We start from the raw sequence: 25,082 nt of genomic DNA, 5'->3' as shown, positions 1-25,082 counted from the left end.
GATGGACTTCACCCCAGGTTTGTCTCCCAATGCAAAGAGTACATCCATATTCCAAATACCTAATTCAATACCTGCCTCATTAAAGGTACAATGCTTCCTCAAAAGAAACAAGCCAAAAACAGACCAATCCATAGATCTCCCAACTTTTCCACAGCCAATGATTTCCATCCCATCTTGATCTTCACATATTTAGGTAATATAGTAAAGAAACTCCTGTATAAACAACTAAATACTTGCATGGTTTATGAAATGCTATCACTATCAGTATAGAATCTGGTCAGGATGAACCACAATGACAGTCACCTATACTCAGACAGCATCCTGTTAAGAATGGAAAATGCTACTCTCATGGGAGTAATTTTCATCAAATTGACCAAATTACCTGATCTGGTAAACCATTCCCTAATAATAAACTAACTTTAAGGGGTAGGAATTAGCCAAGAAGCTTGTCAATAGTTCTCCTGCTTCCTATCTAGCACATGTTCATAGGTAAGTACTAGGCTAGCTGTTCTTGTGGGCCAGTTTAAGAATAGCCATTTTCCCTTTTGTTGCTTGAAGTAACCTATCACATTTGGTGTTATATTGGTCTTACCAATCCAATGGTCAATAATACAGATCCCCTAATGAGAATAACAGGCATCATACCATAGATAATTTGAGGGGACTCATGAAAGGGATAAAGCATTTGGGGACTACCTCAGTACATTAGTAATACAGGGTGCAGTCCAAAAGTAAACCTTCAGGTTACCATTAATAAAGCTAAGCTGTATTAAAATATGGACAGGGATGAGCTTTTGTTAATGTGGATGGGGGGTCTGTTCCAGAGCAGTGGTATTCTCTGTGAGATATACCTGCCCCTCCAAACTGTTGTGTTTATATGGCAGATGATGTTTAAATCCCTAGACAGAGCATTTCTGAGGCCATTTGACTTGCTGATGTGCTGTAAATTCATCTGTATAGGGACGGGACAGAGGAAACATTGCATGCCAGACACAGGTTACTTCTTAGTCCATAGGATACAGAGTATAGCGACGGGACTTTGATTCAATCCATGTAGGACACATTGTTTAGGCCTTGCATCCTTTACAGGTATTCCAGCTTTTGCCTGTTTATAAACAGATACATGCCAAAGGGGGCATTATACTCAATGGCTGGCCTAATGAGGGCTGAGTAAGGGAAACAATGACATCCCTAGATCTAGACACAATCCCTTTGTTTACAAGGTGTGAAATCTAGAAGGCTTGCTTATGACAATGGACACACTGATCAAAAGTTAAAATCACTTTCTACACAAGTTCTCAAATCTCAAACAACTAGGTCAGCTCTCTTAGGGGTGTACTATTAATGTGGTAGTTCCCTGGGGTAGATAGCTTCCCAAAGGAAATAAAAATACATCTTTTGGCATTTAATTTTTCAGTCCATGATTTTGGCAACAGTTACTTATTTGGGACAAACCCTCCTGCAGCGATAGCCAAGTCATCTGGAGATTCAATACCTGCTGCTAGCTTGCAGTCATCTGCAAACTTAGCAAGCCAGAGCTCTTTGGTGTTGTCTTTTACTTGAGAGAAATAGATGACAAACAGAAGAGGTACCACCACAGAAACCTAGAGGACTCCAGTGGGGACTTCTCTTTGTGGAAGCAACCTTCCATATTTTGATTTCCTGCACCCTGTCTATGATACAGCTGGAAATCCAGTGGGTGACATGAGTTTATCCCCAGCTTATTTAGCTTTTCTACTACACCTGAGTGGAAGACTGTCAAAGGATTTAGCCAGATCATAGTATATGGTGTGTACCATTTTACCTTCATCCATTGCTTTGGTGACCTTTTCAAAAAAAGTCCATTAGGCTGAAAAAGTATAACCTGCCCTTGTCAAATCCAAACCGAGATGGGTAGTGTGTTGAATGGTTCACAATGTCCTTATTGGTTATTTTCATTATGTCTTGACGTGGCTATGCATATGAGGCTCAGACTTATGGGTCCGTAATTTTCTGGGTCTGTGGAAGGTCATCCCATATGTAGGGAAAGACTGTAGATGTTCTCTAGTCAGTTGGTACAAAACCTGTATCGAAGCTGAGGTTGAACAGTGCTGTTAAGGGGGTGGATAAATTATGTCTCATGCTATTAAATATGCATCCAGGGATATTGTTAGGATCCATAAATGCAGTAGTTTTATCTTTTGATAGCACTTTTAGGACTTGGATTTATGTGATAGCTGGGGGAGAGACAGCTTCAGGTATATTTTGAGGGACAGATGGAGGAGAGAGAGGGATGAAGTTCAAGATAAATTTACTTGTCAGTAGGTTCACTACACCTTCAGCCTCAGTGTAGGTAACACCATTTACAACCAGCTCAGTGCATTGCTGCAGTATGCTTTTGAAATTAAGAACAGAACAAAAATAAAGCACTGTGATTATCTTTGGCTTGGGTAGCTAATTTAGCCTCAAAGTTGGCTTTGGTGTATTTTATTAAGCTCTGTGCTGTTTTATTTATTTTAGTGATGAAGGCTCTATCATTCTAGGAATTACTTTTCTTATTTGTGATCAAAATTCTCTTTTATTCTAAAGCTTGTTGATATTATGGTTCTAACACATGAGTTTATTTTTGGGCTCTGCCCTGCACATGTTCCTACAGTGTACAGCAGGATCTATATAGATGTTTACATGCTGGTACAGTGTGGTGTTATATGTTTCAGAGTAATCAGTGTAGTTATTTGAGACTGGTGGGAATCTGAACTTACCAGTGTATCACTTAGGTGTAGGTAGTTTGTATTAGAGAAATTTCTAAAGGTATCTTGGGTGGCACGAATCTCTGGTTTCAATTTTATTTCAAAGGAGACGGCTTTATGGGCATACCTAACGAGTGATAAAAATAACTAAGGGATAGTGCAAGATGCCCCCGTATTAGTAAGGACAGAATCCCTCCTAATGGGTACTCTAATTGTTCTGAGTGTTTGTATTGACAAAGTCCAGAAATCTCTGTAATTGTGCACTACTAGATCTTTTTTTTTTTGTACAGCTTGGGACTATTTCCACCATCGCAACTCCCCCCCAACACAGGAGTCTTACTAAGTCTCTGTACTATCCACAGCACTATCCTCATTATGCATTAAGCTACCTTTAGACTTTTACAGTTTATCAATACTTCATTATGCAGATTACACTGTAATATACAGATTAGGACCCTCCACTTCTCATTTCTGAACCTGAAGGAAACTAAGGCCATGCTGTTCATAATGCTCTCTCCTACCTGGAATGTCACAAACAATAATACTGTTAAGAACATGGAATTGTACAAATATCTGATGGTCTGTTTAAACCTTTCTCTAAACTTCCATCATCATCTTGAAGTAACAAAGTAAAATTAATAAACTGATATTCTGGTGTAGAAAATCTTGCACTTTGTATCTCCCCAATCAAAGCAACAATAAGCAAAGATTTTCTCCTCCCACAACTGGAATATACCCACCATTAAATAGCTTGTAAATAAAAAAAAAATCTACCATCTCCAATAACATCTGGAGATTTATATTCCTCTGCCCAAGAAGAGAACATGACTGTACTACCCATACTGAGGCCAAATGACAGTCCATTCTCAAAGAATCAGCCTATCAACTATGATCCATGTTTCCCAACTCATCAGTTGTAGTCTGATTAGCAAATAACAGGAAGGCTTAATTTGTTTGAGCTGGGATAGCTCACAGTGGGGAAAAAAAAAAAAAAAAAACAGGTGGGGGAAGTGGTCAGGGTCAGATAAAGTTAGGTATAACAGATGAAAATCTCGGAGGCAGGAAGAGTTGTTAGATAAGGGCCAGTGAAAAGGGCAGCATCCACTGACATCAGCCTTTCTCCCCACACTAATTAACCTCAGTGCTTCCTGCTCTGGCCCATCCCTCATAAAAGGTGGGACGTTTTTGGCTGTAACTAACTTATGTCACACCAGAGATTACAGCAGAGATAGCAGGCAGAACAACCCACAGGGGATGGCACAAGAGGTTGAGATGGAATTTCCTGGTTTTCCCTTATATATTTTTTTCAAGTTTTTGCCTTTTCCAATAGGTGTAGAGTTAGGTTAGGTTGTCACAATCATGTAAACAGAAAATAGGATCAGTTATGGAGACTTACATAAGTGGGGGAAGGATTTTCAGACTCATCAGCTGACTCACCCACACAGCAGGTGGCCCCCAAGGGAGAAAGTCAGAATTAACTACAAGCTCTCCCTTTACAGACTGTAAGGTAGTTATGTTGAAAATATCTATGGTAATCCGAATGACAATGGGATTGATGATGTAATGCATATTAAAGACCAGATAACCCCAGTGCTAAATGAATGATTTAGAAGGTCTCCTTGAAGATCCTGTCTTTTGTACATCTTCAAAAGAATTACTATTTCACAGCCTAAAATAGTCACTATAAATGGTAATAAACACATGGTTGCAGCCATTTCACTCCATTTTTGGAGTCAAGAGTATTCAATGAAATTGAGAAGGTGTTGTGAACAGTATGCATACAATAAGCAGTGTTCATTGTATTTTGACAATGATAATGCACAGATTTGACAAACGGTAAAATTATCAAGTAAAAGAATAGCCAGCTTAATGGTCGTCAATGACAGTGAGAGCAGTGCTATTCATACTGAAAAATATGGAATCCCTTCCCTTTCTTTGTTAACAGACTAACAGAAAGGCAGCCACCAAAGAATATAGAACCTTCATTCAGACCTTTTCATACCAAAGTGCAAACATGCTTTCTCTATTCATTGCCCCTAAACCTGGAAATCCATACCCAAACAAGAGAGGCAAACATATTCCCAACCTTCAGGAAAGGGCCACATTATACCTCTTTAAACATGCAAAAATGTAAACACTTCCAGAAAGGAAAGTTACATACCAACTATATTCTCTATGCACTTCAACTCTTAATCCAAATACGTATCTTTTGCTAGGAGTTCCATCTCTAGATGTGCACATTTTAGGCAATGACAGACTTTTCACTACTGAATACACTGCTATTACACATATTCAACTATAATGCACACCACTTCTCAACAAAGTTTTGTTTTGTACTTCTCTTTCTGAAGGTATTTGCTTTCTCGCTCTATTTGTTGAACTGTAAATTGTGTACATTATTCATTCTGCTTTTATTTTGCAGGTAAATGTGCACCCAGGCTTAACCTGAAAAAGGTCCATTAGGATCAGTGTTTTACCCCAGTTAACAAATTAATCAATGCATTCTGTCCTGTGTAATTTGTATTGGTGTACATTTCCCTAAATGTTTCACTAAAAGTTGAGAGGTTGAGATATGGCCTGTTATATACAAGCATCAAATTCAAGCTTACACAGGCATTTGACACTGATAGAACAGCAGCAGCACCATACTCCATTACAGACAATGCCTAAGAGTACACTTGTACTAAGCTACCACTATGCTGAAAATGGAAACATACATTTCTCCAAACAAGCAAACTTAACTCGGGTACATCAAGCAGCAAAATGCAATACTGCTGAAACTGAAATTCCAGTCCCCATCTTCCCACTCATGCTTGTATCTAATATAGGGTAATTAGTGATTTAGCCAGTGTTTCCATTCTTATAATTTGAAGAAATGCTCTTTAAAGGAAAGGTTACCTTTTGGGTAATCTTGTACTGGAGTGATCAGGTAAAATGCAGTTAATGTTTTAGTAACAACTCTTGGTGCTTACTTTCTTGGAATAAAATTTTGGTGATCCGAGTGTTTGTGAAAGTAAGTGTTTGGCGAAGTCGTCCTGGTTTTTAGAAGTTCGGTGGAATGGGTTTAGGTAGACCCATATTGTCTGTTACTGTTCTTCTCCAACTGATGTGTTGGAGATCAGACTTCAAATGCTTTTTCCAGACTTAGAATCTGTAGCTCAGGCCCCTCCCCTTACCCACAATCCCCTGTCGCCAACATTACATCAGAACTCGTTAATCCTTGAATTCAGCAAAACCAATACATTAATTATAAACATATTACCACAAACAAGGCATAAAACTGCATGACACAGCAAAAGGAAATATGCACTGGAGCTGCTGTATCAATGGCAGCCCATACAGTCATACCACAAGCCAAAGAAAGAAATCTTTCCATGAGATGGAAGGAGTAGGAGTGATGGAAGTTGAGGAAGGATGGAAAAGTACAACCAGATCTATCCTTATGGCAAGTACATAACTTTCATATCTGATGTCTTTTCCAGCCATTACTCAACTGATTTTATTTATTTAACATTTGTTAACTGGGAAACTCCGAATGGACTAGGTCCATTTACAGCGGAGGCCCGGGGAAAAAGTTTCACATTGTTAAGCAAGAGAAAAATATTTTTATGCAGAATAGTACAAGTTAAACGAGAGAAATATTTTTATACAGAGTAGTACAACAAACGTACATTATTCAACAAAACAATCAGATATTCACATTAAAAATGCAAGCAGACAAGACACTTCTCATCAGTCAGAGAAGTTACAAAACAGTAGGGATTAGGAGCTACTTACAGGCTTGGCTAATGTCTGTGAAGCGTTTTAGTCCCACAGAGGATTACAGTGACTAACTTGGTATTGGTGAAGGGATATCAGGAGAAAAAGGTAGGAAAGCTTAAGTAATACAAGGACATGGCCAGGTATTCATCAGATGTGATTTGAGGGAGTTTTTGAAGTATGAGGTGGTTGAGGCAGTGGTCAGCGAAGGTGGAAGGCAATTCCAGTTTCTACCAATGGTGTGGGAATATAGCGCTTTTCCTGCAGTATTGTTTGCTCTAGTGATACAGAGGAGAGATTTGTCACCAGATCAGAGAGGGCGATTTGCTGTCTAGTGGGTAAGTAATTGGGCTGGTGATGGGGTTTTATCACGGTATTTAAGAATATTGTAGACAGTAACTAGTTGGTGGTAATTAAGTATTTGAGGTAGTTCTAGCCAATTTAGGTCCCTTACAGCAACACAGTGATGTGTTCTGAAGCTGGTGTTTTTAGCAAACTTGGCGATCTTATTGTAACATGATTCTAGTTTGTCTAGATCTATTTTTCTGATGTGGGTGAAAACTGGTGCTGCATACATTAGTGTGAACAATAGGTGAGTCTGGGCTAGGGTGACTCTTGCTTGGTCTGAAAGAAAGTTTTTGAGCATATATAATGTGCCCATTTTTTCTGAACCTTTTTGTGAACCTTTTTGATGGTTTGTGAGATGTGGACATTGAAGTGAAGATTATTACTAATTGCAATGCTGAGCAGTTTGGTATGGTCAGAAGGGGAAATGGTAGTGCCATTTTTAGGAGGTGATGGTGAAGGAGAGGGGAGTAGTTTTTGATTTGTTAGGGGTAAATAGTAATTTAGTCTTATTGGGGTTTAGGATGAGTTGGATATCAGAAATCCATTTTTCTACAGAGTTAAAGGTTTCCTGGGTGAGTTGCTGCAGAATGGCTGGAGATGGGGCTGTGCAGATTAACTGATGGGATAGAGTCCCCTAATTCCATGGGTGGTTTCAGGAAAGGATGTTCCAGAGGATGGCAGAACCAAAAGCTGCCCTATCTATATAAAGCAAATCCAATATGTAATGGGAAATGAAGGTATGAACATTACACCAGGTGACAGCAGGATAAATGTCATCAATCGAGGCCCTAGAAAAAAAGGCTGAAGAAGTGGAAACAGATAAAATGTGCTATTGGTGGTCTAGGTATGGTCAAACCTTTTTGCTTATATATGTAGGAGATACAGCCAGCCAACCATCTAGCTCAGGTAACCATTAACACACTGTGACCCACCTTGCATTTCAAACATGAAATAAGCAATTGATCTGACTTCTTAAAAGGTTTGAGTCAATGAAGGTAGAAATGCTTGTCTGCGCACATCCAATAAAGGAAGCATGGATTCTCATTTATTCAAAAAATTTGGAAAGAAGACTAGTAGAGTAATACTCTTTGTGAAGTCTGTCAAGCTATTTTAGGCAAAAAGGAAGGGTTAGTGTGCAACAAAACCCTGTCCTTGTGGAAGATAATATATGGAGGTTGGCAAAACAAGGCTTGGAGCTCTGACACCCTTCTAGCTGAAGTATCAGGCAAAGAGTCTTTCAAGTCAGAAAATTTAAATCCACCTTGGCAGCAAGTTTCAAAAGGAGCATGGGACAAAGGTTGTTGATAGATAGTCATGTCCCAAGGGGGAGCATGATCCTTGAGTGGGGGTCTAAGAAAACAGTACCTCTCAGGAAAGCTTTATACAACTTAAGTGAGGCTAAGGAAGGTGTGATTCTCTCCAGTATGGAAGTTTGAGATTATCACCAGCTGAACCTTGACAACTGAGTAACTAGCTCGGTTATGGAAAATGGAGGCAAGGAAATCTAAATCTGCTGATATAGGGACTCAGAAGGCATCTAAATTTCTTAAGACCCAAGTAGAAAATTGTTTCCATTTACTTTTGTAAACTTTTCTACTGGACGGTTTCTGAGAAGAAAGAATATGGTCCACTTGGGGTGAAAGCCTGGACTGACTAGTCATCATTGAAAGTGGGGAAACCATGTGATTAGTCTTAGGGCTCAGATGTCTGGATGAGGCATTTCAGATGGATGAGACAGGAGGAGATCTGGATTCAGATCCAGTACCTAAGGTAGGGGGTGCACTAGATGAGGAAAAAGGAAGTGAAACCATATCTGCTGAGGCCAAAAAGGGACAATGAAGATGACAGTGAACTTCAGTTGAATTACTTTCTGCAGTAATTTTGGAATTAGAAGAGTGGGTTGAAAGGCATATAGCAGATTGGGGCCAATTCTGGATAACAATATCTTTCAGGGTCTCCTCTCTGGCGGGGTTACAGCAAAGAATTCTTGGATGACTCACTTGTCTAGCAGATGTTTTTTTATTTCTACTGTTGCTGCTTTTCTTTGAGGGTGGTACATTGGGAAGTTTCTTTCATACAAGGGGTAGATAGAGAAAGGAAATAAAATAACCTCTGGTAATTAATGTCTGCACCCAGATATCTCTGGCGATGGATGTCCAGTCTTCTAGGCGCAAGGACAAGCACCCCCCAACAGCCTACAGAGTGCAGCAGTCAAGCAACTGATCAGAAGCACTGAAAAGGTATCTCAGAAAAAGGACCACTGAAGCATCAATTCTGTGGGGCTTTTCTGCCAAGAGCCAAAGTCTACCATTAGAACACTCCCCTCTGCCTTGGGGATCTATCTCCAAAGGCATCCTTAGAAATCTCTTGAAACTTTATAAACCACAGCTTCTTATTCCTATTTTGGCTTCTAGAAAAGTCTGCTGGGGGGTAGAAAACTTTATACCCATGGCAAAAAGAATTTTCCCATCCTGTTCACTACTGGAAAGTGTCTTTGCCTTTAGGGCCAAACAATGTTGGGCCATCAAATGGGGTGCTGTTTAAGACATCTTGAAGGGTTTTGTGAAATCACACAAATGCACCCAAGTATACCTCCTTACTGTAATGCCTGTTCCTGCATCTCTCAAAACACCTTCAGTTGCACTGGATAAGAGACCCATGGAGGAGTTCAACAGGGACTGAAAGGTGGCCAACTGTGAATCCACTGTTTTCCTGTCTTCCATAGACATTGACCCCAAAACAAACTTGGAAAGCTCTTTTGCCAAGTCTCTCTAAAACCTTGTCATTTCTGCCAAGTAATTCAGTGACATTAACACAATGGCAGCTGAAGCAAACTCACTTCCCAAACCTGTCCAAAGCCCTGGACTCTGTTAGAGGGATGGACAGATGAGCTTTTTTTCTGTTGGTTCCTTCTTAGGGGCAGCCGCCACTATGATGGCATCCACTGCTGGTTCGTTACTCCAGTAAGAGTGGTCTTTAGGGGCAACAAGATATTTGTCAGGTTTTCTGGGGATTGGTTTTGTGATGTCTGGTTACTTCCATGCCCGGAGGACATTAAATCACCATCTCGTCAGCTGGGGGAATGCCCCATGAAGTAGCTGAGCCCGAAGAACCACCTTCAAGGAACACAGTTTCCTCCTGGGAAGGAGCTTCAGAAGACCAACTCCTTTCTATCTGAGAAACATGAGGATATCCAAAAGAATGAGATGTCCTCAATAAAAAGGAGAAAAAAAGAGGAGAAACACAAATACTACCAGCAATGGTAAAAAGAATACATCAAGAAAAGTAGATTGGTGTAAAAGTTTGTATAAAGGCAAGAACACCAGCAATGGCAAGAAAAACTACTTGGTATAACTAGAAAGAAAAGGGATGCAAGTGCAAGAAGGCACAAAGCAGGCCTAGAGAATTTTTTTTACATGGGAAGGGAAAAAGCTTCAGTAGAAAAAGACCAATATATCTGAAGACAGTAAAGAAGCACCTAAAACCTTCATTTTTTTTCTGTTGGAAAACACTTAACTGAAAAGAAGCTTAAGCCAACTACTCATGTCCATATTCTATGAGCAGCAAACCAGATCGCAAGTAATGTTAAGAACAGGAAGGATTGTGTGTAAGGGGAGTAGCCTGCTCTATGGTTCCCAAGTCTGGAAAAAGCATCTGATGTAAGAACCTACGTCAGATACAAAACCCATCAGATGAGGAATGGCCAGAAAATACATCAGATCAGTTCTATAGCTTGCTGAAATGCAGTTTTAACCCACAGAAAGAACTTTTCAATGTTTTGATTTTTGCCAAAAGAAGTTGACAAGATTCAGACAAACATATTGGTAAACCTTTTGGGAGTTCTTTTTTGCAAAGTTTTTCAAAGCTTCTAGCCACAAAATGTGTTTTTGTGCAACTCCTTTAGGAGTTTCTTTGAGGGAAGACGTCAATCCAGTGGAGATGCATTTTTGCACACATCAACTTTTTCCAGGATATAATTATTTTTTTCTAGCTCTTTATCAAATCCTGGTTTGCTAATTCAAATATGTCCTCAGTCAGGAGTACATTATGTTCTGTATATGAATAACAGTCTCAGAGGGTGTACCTGATCAGTTCCTGGTTCATTGTTAATATTGTCAGTGTCATGTAAACAGAACCTTCTGTCCCTGCAATGTCGACTTGGTGCAAAAATATAAAGTCATGCCAATTTCTGTTTCTTCTCTTAGCTTTACTGGCTCACCATATGATTTCAACTGTGAGTTGAACCCTTTTTGCATCTGTCCATAAATCTTATGCTTTGAACTTTTTTGACCCGGAGGATGCAACCTCACCACAGTATTAGTACCTGTTTCACTCCATCATTAAATGTTTTTTTCTTACACACTTTGGAATTATCCATCTTTACCTACTGACTCCTTTAGTATCATTTCCAGCAATTCCCAAAATAATCACTGTCATTTTTATCATTTAATATTCCTCTGCTTCATTTCTGACTTTACGCATCCCAGAATTGTGCATCCTTACCCAAACACCTTGATGCCTCAGAAATACCACAGTTTTGACCTAGGTAATAATGGTTCTGTATTCTTTCAACTGCAGAGTCAATCATTTTATAGCACACCTATTCTCCCACTACAGACCTTTCATTTATGGTCCAGTGTTTCCATACATCTCTGAATTTTCTTCAAACATTCTCCTTGATGCATGCAATGCTGAAATATGCTTTCCAATTACCATCTTTCTAATTATCAGGTAGCTTATCAATTAGAACAGCTGGAAGATTTTAGTTATGACCAAATGTAAGTGGATATGGACTGTAGCCACAAGCATTCTGTACAGCATTTTTTGCAGCCAGACCCCAATCTAATTCACGTTCCCATTTATATCCCCTACTTTCTTTTATTTTTAAAATTATTTCTGTTAGTATTGGATTACCTTTCTAGGAGCCAATTGCTTGAAGAACTATGTGCTACTATGGGTCACAGTTTCAGTACTGAAATTCCCTGCTATATCTCTATTGACATTATTACTGAATTATCTACCATTGTCACCAAACAACCTCTGAGGTGGACTGTGCTTGCTTATCCAGCAATGAATACATTAATTTCTGTGTTCGTAATGCTCCCAGCAATGTAATATGTACACTTATCAATGATATGAAGGTACCAAGTGCAAGGTTTAACTTCATGTAAATTCACTGCGACTACTTCACAGTACTCAGAGGCCAGAGGAATGACAACAAGGGCTCCAGGTTTATTGCACCTACTACACTTCGGGCTAAACACAGAATTTTCAATAGTTTGTTTCATGACAGAAATGCATTCAAAGGTCTTTGTTTTTTGAACTACAGAAATGTCTGCTTCTCCTTCCTGGGCACATGTTCGGAAACTGTGAAGGTCTCATTTTCACTATAAGGTCTTCATCTGTAATGATGACACAACCGTTTACACATTGATGAATTCAAGTCTCAGTGGCCAATTAAACATCTCTGCTTAGTCATTTTCCATGCCAAGGATTGCTCCTACTCTTTTTAAGGACGTCTTACTCAATGACAAACATATCTACAATTGAACCATTTCTGTTTCAATATCACACTTAACGTATCCTGGTTTTGCTGGTATTTTCAGTTTCGATTGAAAGTGATAATTTTTCATATCCAAACTTGAAAGTCCATTGATGTGTATCATATTTCAATATTTTGCCCACCTCTGTCTTATTGAGTTCAGTAAAATCCAGCAAAAATCGATTGCAACACCACAGTGAACAGTTTCAGTAACACAAGCACAAATCCAGAAAGAAAAAAAAAAACACTCTTGAAACGCCAGGATAAATTTAACATACACAAAGCTTTTGGGTAACAAGCCTTTCTCAGTATGTTTGGAGAAGATTTTTCCTCTTGGCTTTATTCAGTTCGCTGACGGTGCCAACAAATTTCCTCCATGAACAATGCGTGTGCATGCAGCCCTTCTTCTCTAGCCTCAAATCTTGTATTTTGAACCAAAACTGACACAATAGAATCTACTACAAATATCTTTTCATCTGAAGCTGCCTATCTGGCATATAAAAAGATGCTACATTCTTCTATATTTTGAAATACTTTGTTCTATTTGGATAGTCTTTAGCCAAGCAATAGATTCCGTAACATACAAGACAATGGATCTAGTGGATCCATACCTGGTAATGGCAGTCTCACCAAGCACTTCTGCCCACACAAATTGTTATTTAATTTCTCTTTTGCGAACACTGCTGCATCCTGACTTGTTAGTGTTGTCTGGAGTGCCTGATGCCTTTTTTCTGAAAATGCTCTACAGGTCTGACATCACTGAGTCAAAAGTTCACCCAGTACATACTGTTAATGTTAACTGTACATATTTCACATTTAAGCATGCAGCATCTTGCAGGTGAAAAAGCAAGCACTGTATCAGGGAGGCCCATGTTATATTTACACATTCAACTGAGTAAATCTTTGCTCAAAATCAAATTATGTATTCTGCCATAAAAGCAGCACTGTCTGCAATCACGATATGTTCAAAATTAGTATGCCTCTTAAGTCCAACTTTCTTACTCTCATAAGAACAGGAGGGGAGGGACTCTGGCTGACCAAGTTCACAAACAACTGCAAGCTGGGAGTCATTATTAACTCCCCAAGTGATACAGACATCCTACAGAAAGGCCTCTTTGAGACCAATGACTGGTGTCGAAACCATGGCCCTTAAGTTTAATGCCAAAAAATGCGTCATCACCCCCTTTGGGAAAAACTCAGTTCCCACTAATTACTACATTGATGGTAGCCTACTGAATAATGAAGGCTTTATAAGAGATCTGGGGACACAGGTTGACAGCAAACTCTCCTTTGACCACCACATTGCCACTGTGGTCAGAAAGCCCTTCTATGAGGCACATCTCATTACCAAGAGTTTTGCATCCAGGAAGAAAGAGGTCATCATCTCTCTCTCTACTCTTCCCTCATTAGGCCAATCATAGAGTATAATGCCCCATTTGGCATGTACCTCACTAGAAACACGCAACAGCTGGAAAGGCCACAAAAGTACCTTACAAAGAGGATCCTTGGCCTTAAACACATGTTGTACATACATGGACAGACTCAAAAATTTCCAGCTATTCTCTGTCTCATATAGTCTACTAAGAGGTGATCTCTGCTTGACTTACAAAGCCATGTCTGATCCAGCTCTGTTAGAAATGCTACAGCTAAAGAAATCCCAGTCCCTCCATACCACATGCTCCAGAGACTTCAACCTCATTACCAAAATCAACAGAACATACTGGAGGGACAGGTTCATAACCCAGAGACTGCCCATGCTCTGGAACAGACTTCCCATACATGTCAAGCAGAGCACCTCTCTGGCCCTCTTCAAGAGAAATCTTGATGAGTGGATGGGAAATAGAAAGTTCACCCTGGGGATCACTCCAGTGGCTCTACTTGATAGAGGCAATGGGAACAAACGTTGGGTGGCATGATGCCAGGGCACTTCTATGGGCTAGGCTTGCCTAGTACACACCTATGAACACAACATCAGGTTTAGTAGTTAAAGTGGATATGCCTTCATCTGTATTCAGATCATCTTCTGAAATCTCTAGTGAAATAACCTTTGCCTCTCCAGTAAGTCACAGTGCAACTGCAAGGACATAGTTTCATTTTCTAGTTCAGTAAACTACAGGCTGAGCCCAAATCATAACATCCTTTTTCAACATTTCATTGGATTTATTTTCATCAAACATGGGGTTCTATAGTTGGAAACCATTTTTGACTATCAGAGAAAAGCCTGAATAAAGTAGATCAATTTACAAGATGCAGAATTTACTCTAATGTACATACAACCTACACAGGCAACACTACAGACACGCAAACACACATGTGCACACACAGAAACACACACTTGCACAAAGAAACACACACAGTTCACAATCTAAACTGCAGCAAAAGTGCATATTTTCTGCCATATTGCAGAAAAAACTGTCAGACTTTATTCTGCAATGTCTAGCACAAAAACTGATGCAGATGTGAAAGTCCTAAATAAAAAGAATTAACTCCAGATTTAATGTTCTCTTTATTTAACAGTACTCAAAGACTGAAGTAATATGTTCGACTGACCCTGTAGTGTTCAATCTTCAAGTTGCTCTACAAAATTTTAGCAAAAAGCGAGGTGTCCTAAACTTGGATTGCTTCTTTCACCCACTTTCCTCATCTAAATGTACCAAAAGGCAAATACAATGTCATGGCAGAAACTAGGTGACTCTATGGGTCTATATTAGCAGACCAAATGTTTAGGTGATCGAACACCTAAACATCGATCTAATATCGAAAGCAATATATGGTGAACAGCCGATTTAATGCAGGGAAAGATTTCCCTTGGCCGTTCGCTGGAGTTTGCTATTTCCCTACTGCTGAGAGATCTCAGACTTGGTATATTTAGTTAGGGGGGTGTGGGGGGCACAGCCCCCCATGTCGGGGGTGTGTGGGGGGGTAAGGCCCCTCACTTAATTTAGATGTAAAGTAATGTTTTTTGTGTTGTGGCAGAGAGATGTGTTTCCCTGGGACATTCGACATTATGCGGTTCGATATTAGAAGATCAATGTTTAGGTGTTCGATCACTTACACATTCGGTTTTCTAATACACACCCGACTCTATGACATGTACAGCCTTCACCCTTCGTTCAGGAAAATTCTTAGCAAAGAGTTTATTTGGCACTGGTTCTGGATGAATCCTGCACTCTTGTGTTGTCTAACTATTCCCAAAATGCAGTCCCATCAGGAGTGAAACCATGAAATGTGCAAACTTTCCACTTACCACTGAAAAATTCTCTATAAAGAGATGGGGGTCTTTGGCTTGTAGTGCTTCTTGAACCTCTTGCCTCATTCAGCTGCACTCAGAAAACAGAACACACTCCCTCCTTCCACCACAAACTGCTCAAAAAAATGAACTGATTCTGATCCCGCTGTTACATTTAACTGTACCAAAAGTGGACAGTACTGTCAGCAGTATATCTGTGAAGCATGGCAAGTTAAACAGTTGTGTGGTCTTTGGCTGTAGTTTTTGTACAGCCAGGTCAAATACTAAATATTCTCACTGCTGTATTCAAAACCTGTGGCTTGGTTCTCTGAAATACTGCAGTACAGCTTAATTGCTTTCTTCATGAACATCCTTTCCTGCATCACTTTCGACTGCTGTGTGCATGTTTAAATGGTACTTGTATTTGCTGCTTAACATGCGAGTTGCTTGTAGTTATGCAGTACATGAATTGATGTATGGCAGCAAAGTTAGGACATCCTGACAACTTTAACCAGAATGTTACAGGTCAGTCAGGACCCCAACAACAAAGCATTCTGACTTAACGATATTTATGGATTACTCTTTGTCCTCTGGAGTGGGATTCACTTATTCCCTGCACCTGAGGTTATGCATACATGTCCAGGGACCATTCCACTCTTTAATGCAGGGGCTATGAGGTGTTAATTTTGTCTTTCTTGCAACAGCTGTATACTTTACTGACAAACAGAGCATTCTTCTACCCTCAACAATGAGTAACACTAGAGTTAGTATACAGTCACAGGGAAGTTAAGAGTGAAGGGGGACTGCTCTCCTGACAAAACACATATTTCCCTAGTTACTGACATTTATTTTGCAGTATAAGTGAGCACAATGCTTTCAGTCTCCTTGTTCCTGAATGAATCTAAGCAATATTTTTAGGAATGTAGTGGTCAAAAGTCAAAAACAGACATTTGTTATGAGTGAAAGTAATATAATTTAGAGAAACTGTACATGTTCTAACATGCAACGGAGGTCCCGTATTGGCACATGCAGCCTACCACACAGTCGCATAGTACTCTGCTACTTAACAATAGGCGACATCTATGTGGAGTTAGACTACAAAAGAAAGGCAGTGAACATGGGTAATAACCCTCAAGGGGTAATGGGTCTAGCATGCAACAATGTTTGAATATCTGCAATGTGTGCGAAAACAGACCATAGAGAGACAAAAACAAGCAGAGCAACAATGTACAAGCATCTGCAAAGGGAACTAAGGAAGATCATGGAGGGAGAGAGAAAACACAAACAAGTAAAGGACATATTAGGATCTGAGACAAACTTCGGCTTATCATTATCAAAGTCTGCACCTCTTCTGGGAAAAAAAAAAAAGATATAAAAATATGTATGTTGCATATGATTGCATCTGTGGACAATCAATTCTTGCTACCATATGAACTGAGGAACTTGTACACAAAAGGCAAGCATTTGAAACACTGGAGGAAAAGGTAACCACGCAAAAGGGAGAATATGACTAAATATAGATTGTAAAATATTACTACAACAAGCTATCAAGTTCCTGTGAAGTCTATCTCTTGTTACAACAGCCACATCTGTTACCTGTTGGGACATTTTCCAAGTGTGGATCTCTGTCCATACTCCATGTCTGATAATTGTAAAGTCTACTTCAACTTACCATTCAACCATATACGGGTATTTCTCTGCAATGGTGAGATGAGGGTCTATTTCAATGGCGTAGTATTTTTCTTTCAACTTATGCAACTGAAAATAAACAAATATAACCATGTTATTTTTCTAATGCCATATGTCATCAACAAAAACATCTGTTTCAGAATTATTCTGGATGGATGCATTGACTGAATATACTGTATCATGCTTATTGCACAATGTATGAATGCTGGCTTTAAATAGACAGTAGTTCTTTTATAAAATTCTAGGTTTAGACAGTCAACATCACATAATAAAGAAACATTAACATATGACAAATATGAATAAAAAGAACACTAGTGCAACTTTGAAATTGATAGTCAAAGCAATGCAAACATACACTGTTCCAACTTTCAAATGGTAGCTGTCTCTTGCAATAATGTTGAGCATAAGTTCCACAGTTTTAGAACTGTATGCTCTGAAATTCAAGCATCCTGTAACTTGTTTTTCCTGCTACGGGAGTGCCAGCCAGACATTTTCCAGTGACCAGCTGGGCTGCTGCTCTAAACAGGTATGCCCCCCCCCCAAAAAAAAAAAAGAATCTGGTGTCTTTCTCCTGCTTTTCTGTATTTTGCAATAAGAGTTTAAAGGGCATTGGGGAATTGTACTTCCTATGGATTTCTTGTGTCAACATGAACAGCATTACACTGGAGTTCACAGAAAGCTAAGATCCATGAAGGGCAAAATGTGGCTGTTCAGGATACTGCCAGGTATTCTGACAACTACCCCCACATTCCTTACATTCAAGGGTATTCCCCCAAATTATAGGGCTAATCAGTAGTTAGGTGGTTACACTCAATAGCAGGCAGATGCAGAGAATTCTTACTTTGCATTTATAAATGTTCAGTGTGCCCTAAAGTAAAGAAGTGGATGACAGACATATCTCACAGAAAGTTGTTAAAAGGCCTCTGCTAACTCAGAGTGATCACTAAAGGAACTGAGAACCATGCTCAAATCTGATGCAAAATCCTGATTAAACTGACCAGTTAACACCTCACGTATGTAAGCTACTAAACTGGGAAAAACAGCACAGATGTGTGCATGAATACTTACATACTAACTAGAGGAGTAGATCTTATATGAAGTCCCCACACCAGTACACCTTACCATTTGTTACCCAACTTATAAGTCTTCAATTCCTGGCCATAACTTTTTCCAGTTGTGTCTCAGTCCCTAAGACCACCATCTCTGATTTCATGCTAGCATTCCTTTGGACCTTACTTTTTGTGAGAGATTCACATGCAAGTTACAAGTTTTTCAGCCCCATAAGTTATAGCTCTGAACTTTACAGATTTTCGCAGAATGTCCAGATTTTTGACTCATATTTTTGGTCTGCTAATCATACAATTTGGATTTCTGGTAAATTATTGGCAAATCATTGACGATTGAAGTAGAAAATAATGACAGACATTTGAGTTAAAGACTTCATACTCTTCAGAAAATTCATGCTAATGCAAAATCAGTTATTCTATCAACTTTCTAGGTTTTTAAGAGCAATATTTAAAAATTGTTACTATTCTTGGGCCTTTGTCCCCCCATTATATATGTCTTTGTCCAGATTTCTCAGTCTCAGAGGTTGAGAGGTATGCAAGATGCTCATAAGAAATTAACTGTAGTCGGTAGGCTATTCCTTTAAAACTACTAAAATGTGATTATAACAAAAAAAAAGTGTTACAACAGTGTGGAAGTACTAAAAAAGAAATAAAAGCATGATATATACTTTTTATTAGGAGGATGGAGACAGGGTAGTTTTACTACTAAAGTGAAGTCTCTTTAAAGATCTAATTGTATAGCGCCTGTTCTTAAACACAGCAGTACAATCTCATTCAGGGAGAGTCATGCAGAAGTCAAGTCATAACATCTGGACAGATTCTATGGCAGTAACACTTTATTCATGGAAAGAGGACAGTTAGAAATCTCCTGACACACAGATGTGCCAAAACCTGCCCTATCTCTGGACTTCACATCTAGTTTATAATACTTTGTGAAAGTATAGGCATTAGTCCGTATGGCAGTTATCTTATGCAGAAACATTTACAAAATATGTTGCCGATGGGACTAGTACCCTAGTGAAATTATTTTTCATGCCTTAAATAGTTTTACTATATTTTGTCACATCAAAGGGCAATACAGTATTGCTGGTCATTTCGAAAAAATCTGTTTACTGAATGATAGGCCTGACTTCCTGTTCTTTAAAGATGCAATAGCTGATCATATTTTCTGAAATCATTAATCCTTGACTAGGACCCAAGTAGTCTGTAAACATCTAACAGATGCAGGTGATGCTTTCCATCATTTTGATAGTTTACAAAGAATATTTGCAATTGAAAACGTTGAGACACTACAGAAATTATATTTGTTTTTAGTGACACTATCACTGAGGGATACAAAACAGGTGGCTTATACAACACGACATGCAACCGTGAAAATCTTGTCAGAATTAACAGCAACCAGAAAGACTTTCTATGAAAGATATTTTAACTATGCACAATCTGCATATTCAGAGCTAGATTGGGCAGGGAGATAAAGTTAACTTCATTACAATGTTCAGACCCCAAACACATACATGTTTTCTTCAAATTCTTAAATGAATTAACTGCATTAATTTTCATAACACAAAACCTAAGATTTTATGTCTTTCGATAGCTTTTTTTATGTGGGTATTGCAGGTTACACTTTCTATAACCCTAAGGTATCAAAATTTGTCAGCTATATTTGAAGAGTATGGATAAGGTTTAAATAGGTCTCCGGGGCGGTTAGCTTAATAATGACCTATGAACCTATAAGCACTTCATAAAAGGCAGGGGGCAGGAATTTATTGGAGAAAACTGGCAAGTGAATCAAGGTAAGGAGCAAATAATTAAGAGAGGGAAAGGTAATAGAATGAGAAGAGGCCAAGAATACAAGTGGACTGCAGCCTATCAGCACGGAACATCTTGACTTGGCAATATTTGCCAACTCTTCCTTGCAAAAGTGCTCCAAATCTGTCAGATTGTGAGGGCATCTCTTGTGCACAGCCCTCTTCAGGTCACCCCACAGATTTTCTATTGGATTTAGGTCTGAGCTCTGGCTGGCCATTCCAAAACTTTAATTTTCTTCTGGTGAAGCCATTCTTTTGTAGATTTGGATGCATACTTGGGGTCATTGTCATGTTGAAAGGTGACCATCTTCATCTTTCTAGCAGATGCCTGAAGGTTTTGGGCCAAAAGTTATCTAGAACTGCTCATAATTCCCTCCACCTTGACTAAAGCCCCTGTTCCAGCTGAAGAAAAGTAACCCAAAAGCATGATACTGCCATTAATATGCTTCACTGTGAGGATGGTGTTCTTTTGGTGATACAAAGTGTTGTTTTTGCACCAAACGTACTTTTTGGAATTGTGGCCAAAAAGTTCAACCTTGGTCTCATTACACCATAACACATTTTTCCACATGCTTCTGGGAGACTTGGTGTATTGTTTAGCAAATTAACCAGGCCTGGATGTTTTTCTGTGTAAGAAAAGGCTTCAGTCTTGCAACCCTATCCCACAGTACAGACATATGGAGAATATGGGTGATTATTGTCACATGTAGTACACAGCATGTACTTGCCAGAAATTCATGCAGCTCCTTCAGTGTTGCTGTAGGCTCTTGGCAGCCTCCCTAACAAGTTTTTGTCTCGTCTTTCAATCAATTTTGGAGGGACGTCCAGTTCTTTGCAACATCACTGTTGTCTCATATTTTCTCCACTTTTTTGATGACTGTTTTCACTGTGTTCCATGGTATATCCAATGCTGTGGAAATTTGTTTGCTCCCTTCTCCTGACTGATACTTTTCAACAACAAGATCCTTTTGATGCTTTGTAAGCTCTCCCCAAACCATGGCTTTTGCTGTAGCAGGCAACTAAGGTAAACATTAGGAAAATCCTACTAGGACAGCTGAACTTTATTTGGGGTTAATCAGAGTCTCTAATTGATGGCAAGTGTGTACCCAAGAAGACAAAATGTTGTAATTAAATCAAAAGGTGCTTGGAGAAGGTTACTGTTAGCTGCCTATTGGGAGCCAGAATCCGCCACATAACACAAGCACTCAGGTCGCTCCAAAACAAGTACAAATATGACTCTGTCATTGTTCATGTTGGTGTGAATGACCTGAAATGTACCTCCCTGGACTACATGAAAAGAGACATGGAAGAGCTCTCTGATCATGTAGCCCAGGCGGGTATGACCCTGACCCTGAGTAGCATCCTGACCTCACCAAGAATGATACCTCAGTATAAAGAAAAAATGATCAAATTAAAAATTGGCTAAGCTTCTGGTGTCATTCAAAGGGATCCATTGTCTGTCAGCCTGGGATGACATGCTCGACAAGCCGTGTTGCTTCGCAAGAGATGGCTTGCACCTGTCACCCCTTGGCTTTCGAACACTGGCCAAGGCTCTTGCTGCTCCCATAGTGCCTTTTTTAGGCAAGACTCAAAATTCAAACCCACCATCGTAAACAGCACAAGTAAAAAAATGAGGGTTATGCTACTCAACGCCAGGAGTTTAAATCTCAAAATGCATGCGCTCGAAGCACTCCTAAGTATGGAGGATGTCGACATCTGTGCAGTAACTGAAGCCTGGTTCAAGGCTCCAGAGAGCACTCCAGCACTACTGGGCTACAACTCATACCACACATTTTGGCCACAGAACACGGACCGAAACACAAAAGGGGAGGGGTATATCCATAGTCATAAAGGATACTCACACCTCCAGGTCAGTGGCGCAGCATGATACCTCTGAGATCATTCATGTGCAACTAACATCGGGCAAATCTGCAATGCAAATTGTGGCCTGCTACAGATCACCCTCCATGACCCAGGACCACCACTCCACCTTTCTGGAGACACTGGAAAACATGAAGGTCCTACCGAATGCCCTGATATTGGGCAATTTCAATTACCCTACCATTAACTGGGAAAACTACTTGAGTACAAACTCCCAGGCTCAGCGCTTCCTGGAATTTAACTCAAATGCCCTGGATCATCTGGTAAACTCCCCTATCAGAGGCCACAACATATTGGACCTGGTCATCACCAACATGGACGACAGGTTTTCCATACTGGAGGTCAACCTGTCACTGGTTAGATCAGACCATAAACTAATCACCCTGGATGTCCACACCCCACAACCACACCCAACCAAGGAAACCACAGTGAAAAACTTTTCTAAAACAAACTTCACCTTACTTAAGGCAGAGGTGGTATGTTTCACAGCCCCCACGCTAAAGGATAACACTGCCTAAGATGCAGAATCCTTTACAATTGCACTCTATGAGTACCCACAAGGATGCATGGATCGTGCCATCCCAAGACTCACTCCCTAAGAGAAGGAAACCAGTCTGGTGGGCCCCTGCCATAAACATGTTATACAACAGAAGGAGGAAACTAGTTCAGAAAAAAAGCAAATCCCAAGGACAGACATCCCTGATCAGTATCAGTAAGAAACTAAGATCCCTCATAAAATCATCCAAGGCTAATTTCGAAAGAAAAATAGCCAAGGATTCAAAAGATAACCCCAAAACCTTCATTAGCTATGTCAAGAATCTAAGTGGCAACTTGCAAGATAGGCTCTGAGCTAGTGCAAAATAGCACAAAAATATACTGAACCTACTGATATTGCCAACATCCTGGCAGATAGATTCAGTGCAAACTTCACCTCCCTCTCACCTTCAAAAGTGCCCACAACAATACCAGAAAAGTGTAGCATCCTGGAAATCACAGAAGCACAGGTGAAAACAGCCCTTTCAAAAGCCAAAAACACAGCATCAATGGGGCCAGATGGTGTCCCAGGCTGCATCTTGCACGAACTACAGAACAAACTAAACCCCCACCTAAACATGCTGTTCAACCTCAGCCTCTCCACAGGCTATGTACCCACAGAATGGTGCACAGCAATGGTCATTCCGCTACACAAAGGAGGGGCCACAACTGACCCTGGTAACTATCGTCCTATAAGCCTGACTAGCCTGGTCTGCAAGGCTATGGAGCGCATCATCATGGAACTCATTAACAAAGACATTGGGAACCTCCAAACACTTGACCCGACCCAGTTCGGCTTTGTTAAGGGTAAATCATGCCTACTAAACCTGGTTGACTTCTACGAGACAGTCACCAAGGCCACAGACGAGGAAAAGGTGGTTCACACAGCCTACTTTGAATTCGCCAAGGTGTTCGACACCATTCCTCACTCGGGTATTATAGAAAAACTCACCAGCCTGAACATAAACCTCTATGTCACAAAATGGGTTGCCAACTGGCTTACAGATAGAACTCACACGGTAAGAATAGCAGGCTCCAGGTCTGACCCTAAACCAGTCACAAGTTGTGTCCCGTAAGGCTTGGTTCTGGGACCCCTACTGTTTGGCATATATTTCTCATAAGTACAGGCAAACACAGGAGGACTATGGCTACCCAAGTTCGACGATGACTGCAAACTGGGAGCCATAACTAACTCTCTGGCTGACACGGACATCGCTCAAAAAGGCCTTACTGAGAGACATCTGGTGTCAAAGTGATGGCCTCAAGCTAAATGCCAAAAAATACATAGTCATCCCGTTTGGGAAAAACAAAACACCCACGAATTACCACATAGGTGGCAGCCCCCTTAATACAGAAGAGGTAATAAGAGATCCGGGGACCCAGGTAGATAGTAATCTCTCCTTTGACAATCATATCGCCAGAGTAGTTAGGAAATCCTTCTATGTGGCTCATCTAATTACTAAGAGGTTTGCATCTAGAAATAAAGAGGTTATAGTGCCCCTCTACTCGTCACTAGACCCATCATAAGAGTACAATGCCCCATTTGGGATGCACCTCACAAGATAATTCCAACTGCTGGAAAGACCACAAATGCACCTCATCAAGAGGATTACTGGCCTCAAACATATGTCCTATGCAGCCCGACTGAAAAAACTCCAGCTGTACTCAGTGGCATATCGCTTACTCAGAGGTGATCTCTGCTCGACTTACAAAGCCATGTCCAACTTAGAATTGATGGACATGCTCCACCTAAAGAAATCCAAGTCACTGTGAGCCACGTGCTCTAGTGAGCTAAACCTCGCCACAACAATAAATAGAACATTCTGATGGGATAGATTCCTGTCACAGAGACTCCCCATGCTTTGGAAGAAAATTCCTAACTACATTAGGCACAGCCCCTCACTATCACTCTTCAAGAGAAGCCTTGACGAGAGAATGGGTAAAAGAAAATACACCCCTGGTATCACTTCATTGGCTCTGCTTGACAAAGACTCAGATAATTAATCAATGGGGCGGCGAAAGCCGACACACTGTAGCTAGGCTTAAAAATGCCCTCGGGCAGATAGCCTAGTACCTACCTATGAACAAAGTATTAGTTTAATGGTGTGCACACTTACACAACCGGCTTATTGTGCATTTTTTATTTTTTATATTTTTTTCCCCTAACAGATTTGTTTCTAATTGAAATGTACAGGTTATAGGTCACATTAAAGATGGGAAAAGTTTTGAAATGATTTGTTGTGGTCTCATTTGTTTATATCACAAAAACCTGGCACTTAAACAGGGGTGTATGCAAATTTTATATCCACTGTGTGTGTGTGTGTGTTTATATATATATATATATATATATATATATATATATATATATATATATATATATATATATATATATATATATATATATATATATATATATATATATATATATATATATATATATATATATATATATATATATATATATATATATATATATATATATATATATGTATACAC

The 25,082-nt window shown here is 39.8% G+C and overlaps 1 protein-coding gene across 1 annotated transcript in view; it reads right to left on the bottom strand.

The window, feature by feature from the left end:
* The window catches only part of NT5C3A (5'-nucleotidase, cytosolic IIIA), a 177,871-nt gene that overhangs the window by 101,759 nt on the left and 51,030 nt on the right, over positions 1–25,082 (bottom strand). Inside the window, exon 4 of the mRNA XM_044063001.1 lies at positions 17,280–17,365. Within this exon, the coding sequence (XP_043918936.1) occupies positions 17,280–17,365 (86 nt within the window). The remainder of the gene's footprint in view (positions 1–17,279; positions 17,366–25,082) is intronic.

Source organism: Protopterus annectens, chromosome 2.part1, assembly GCF_019279795.1.
Source record: "Protopterus annectens isolate FY-2018-M chromosome 2.part1, PAN1.0, whole genome shotgun sequence".
Classification (NCBI taxonomy): Eukaryota; Metazoa; Chordata; order Ceratodontiformes; family Protopteridae; genus Protopterus; species Protopterus annectens.
This window is presented reverse-complemented; position numbering and strand designations above follow the sequence as displayed.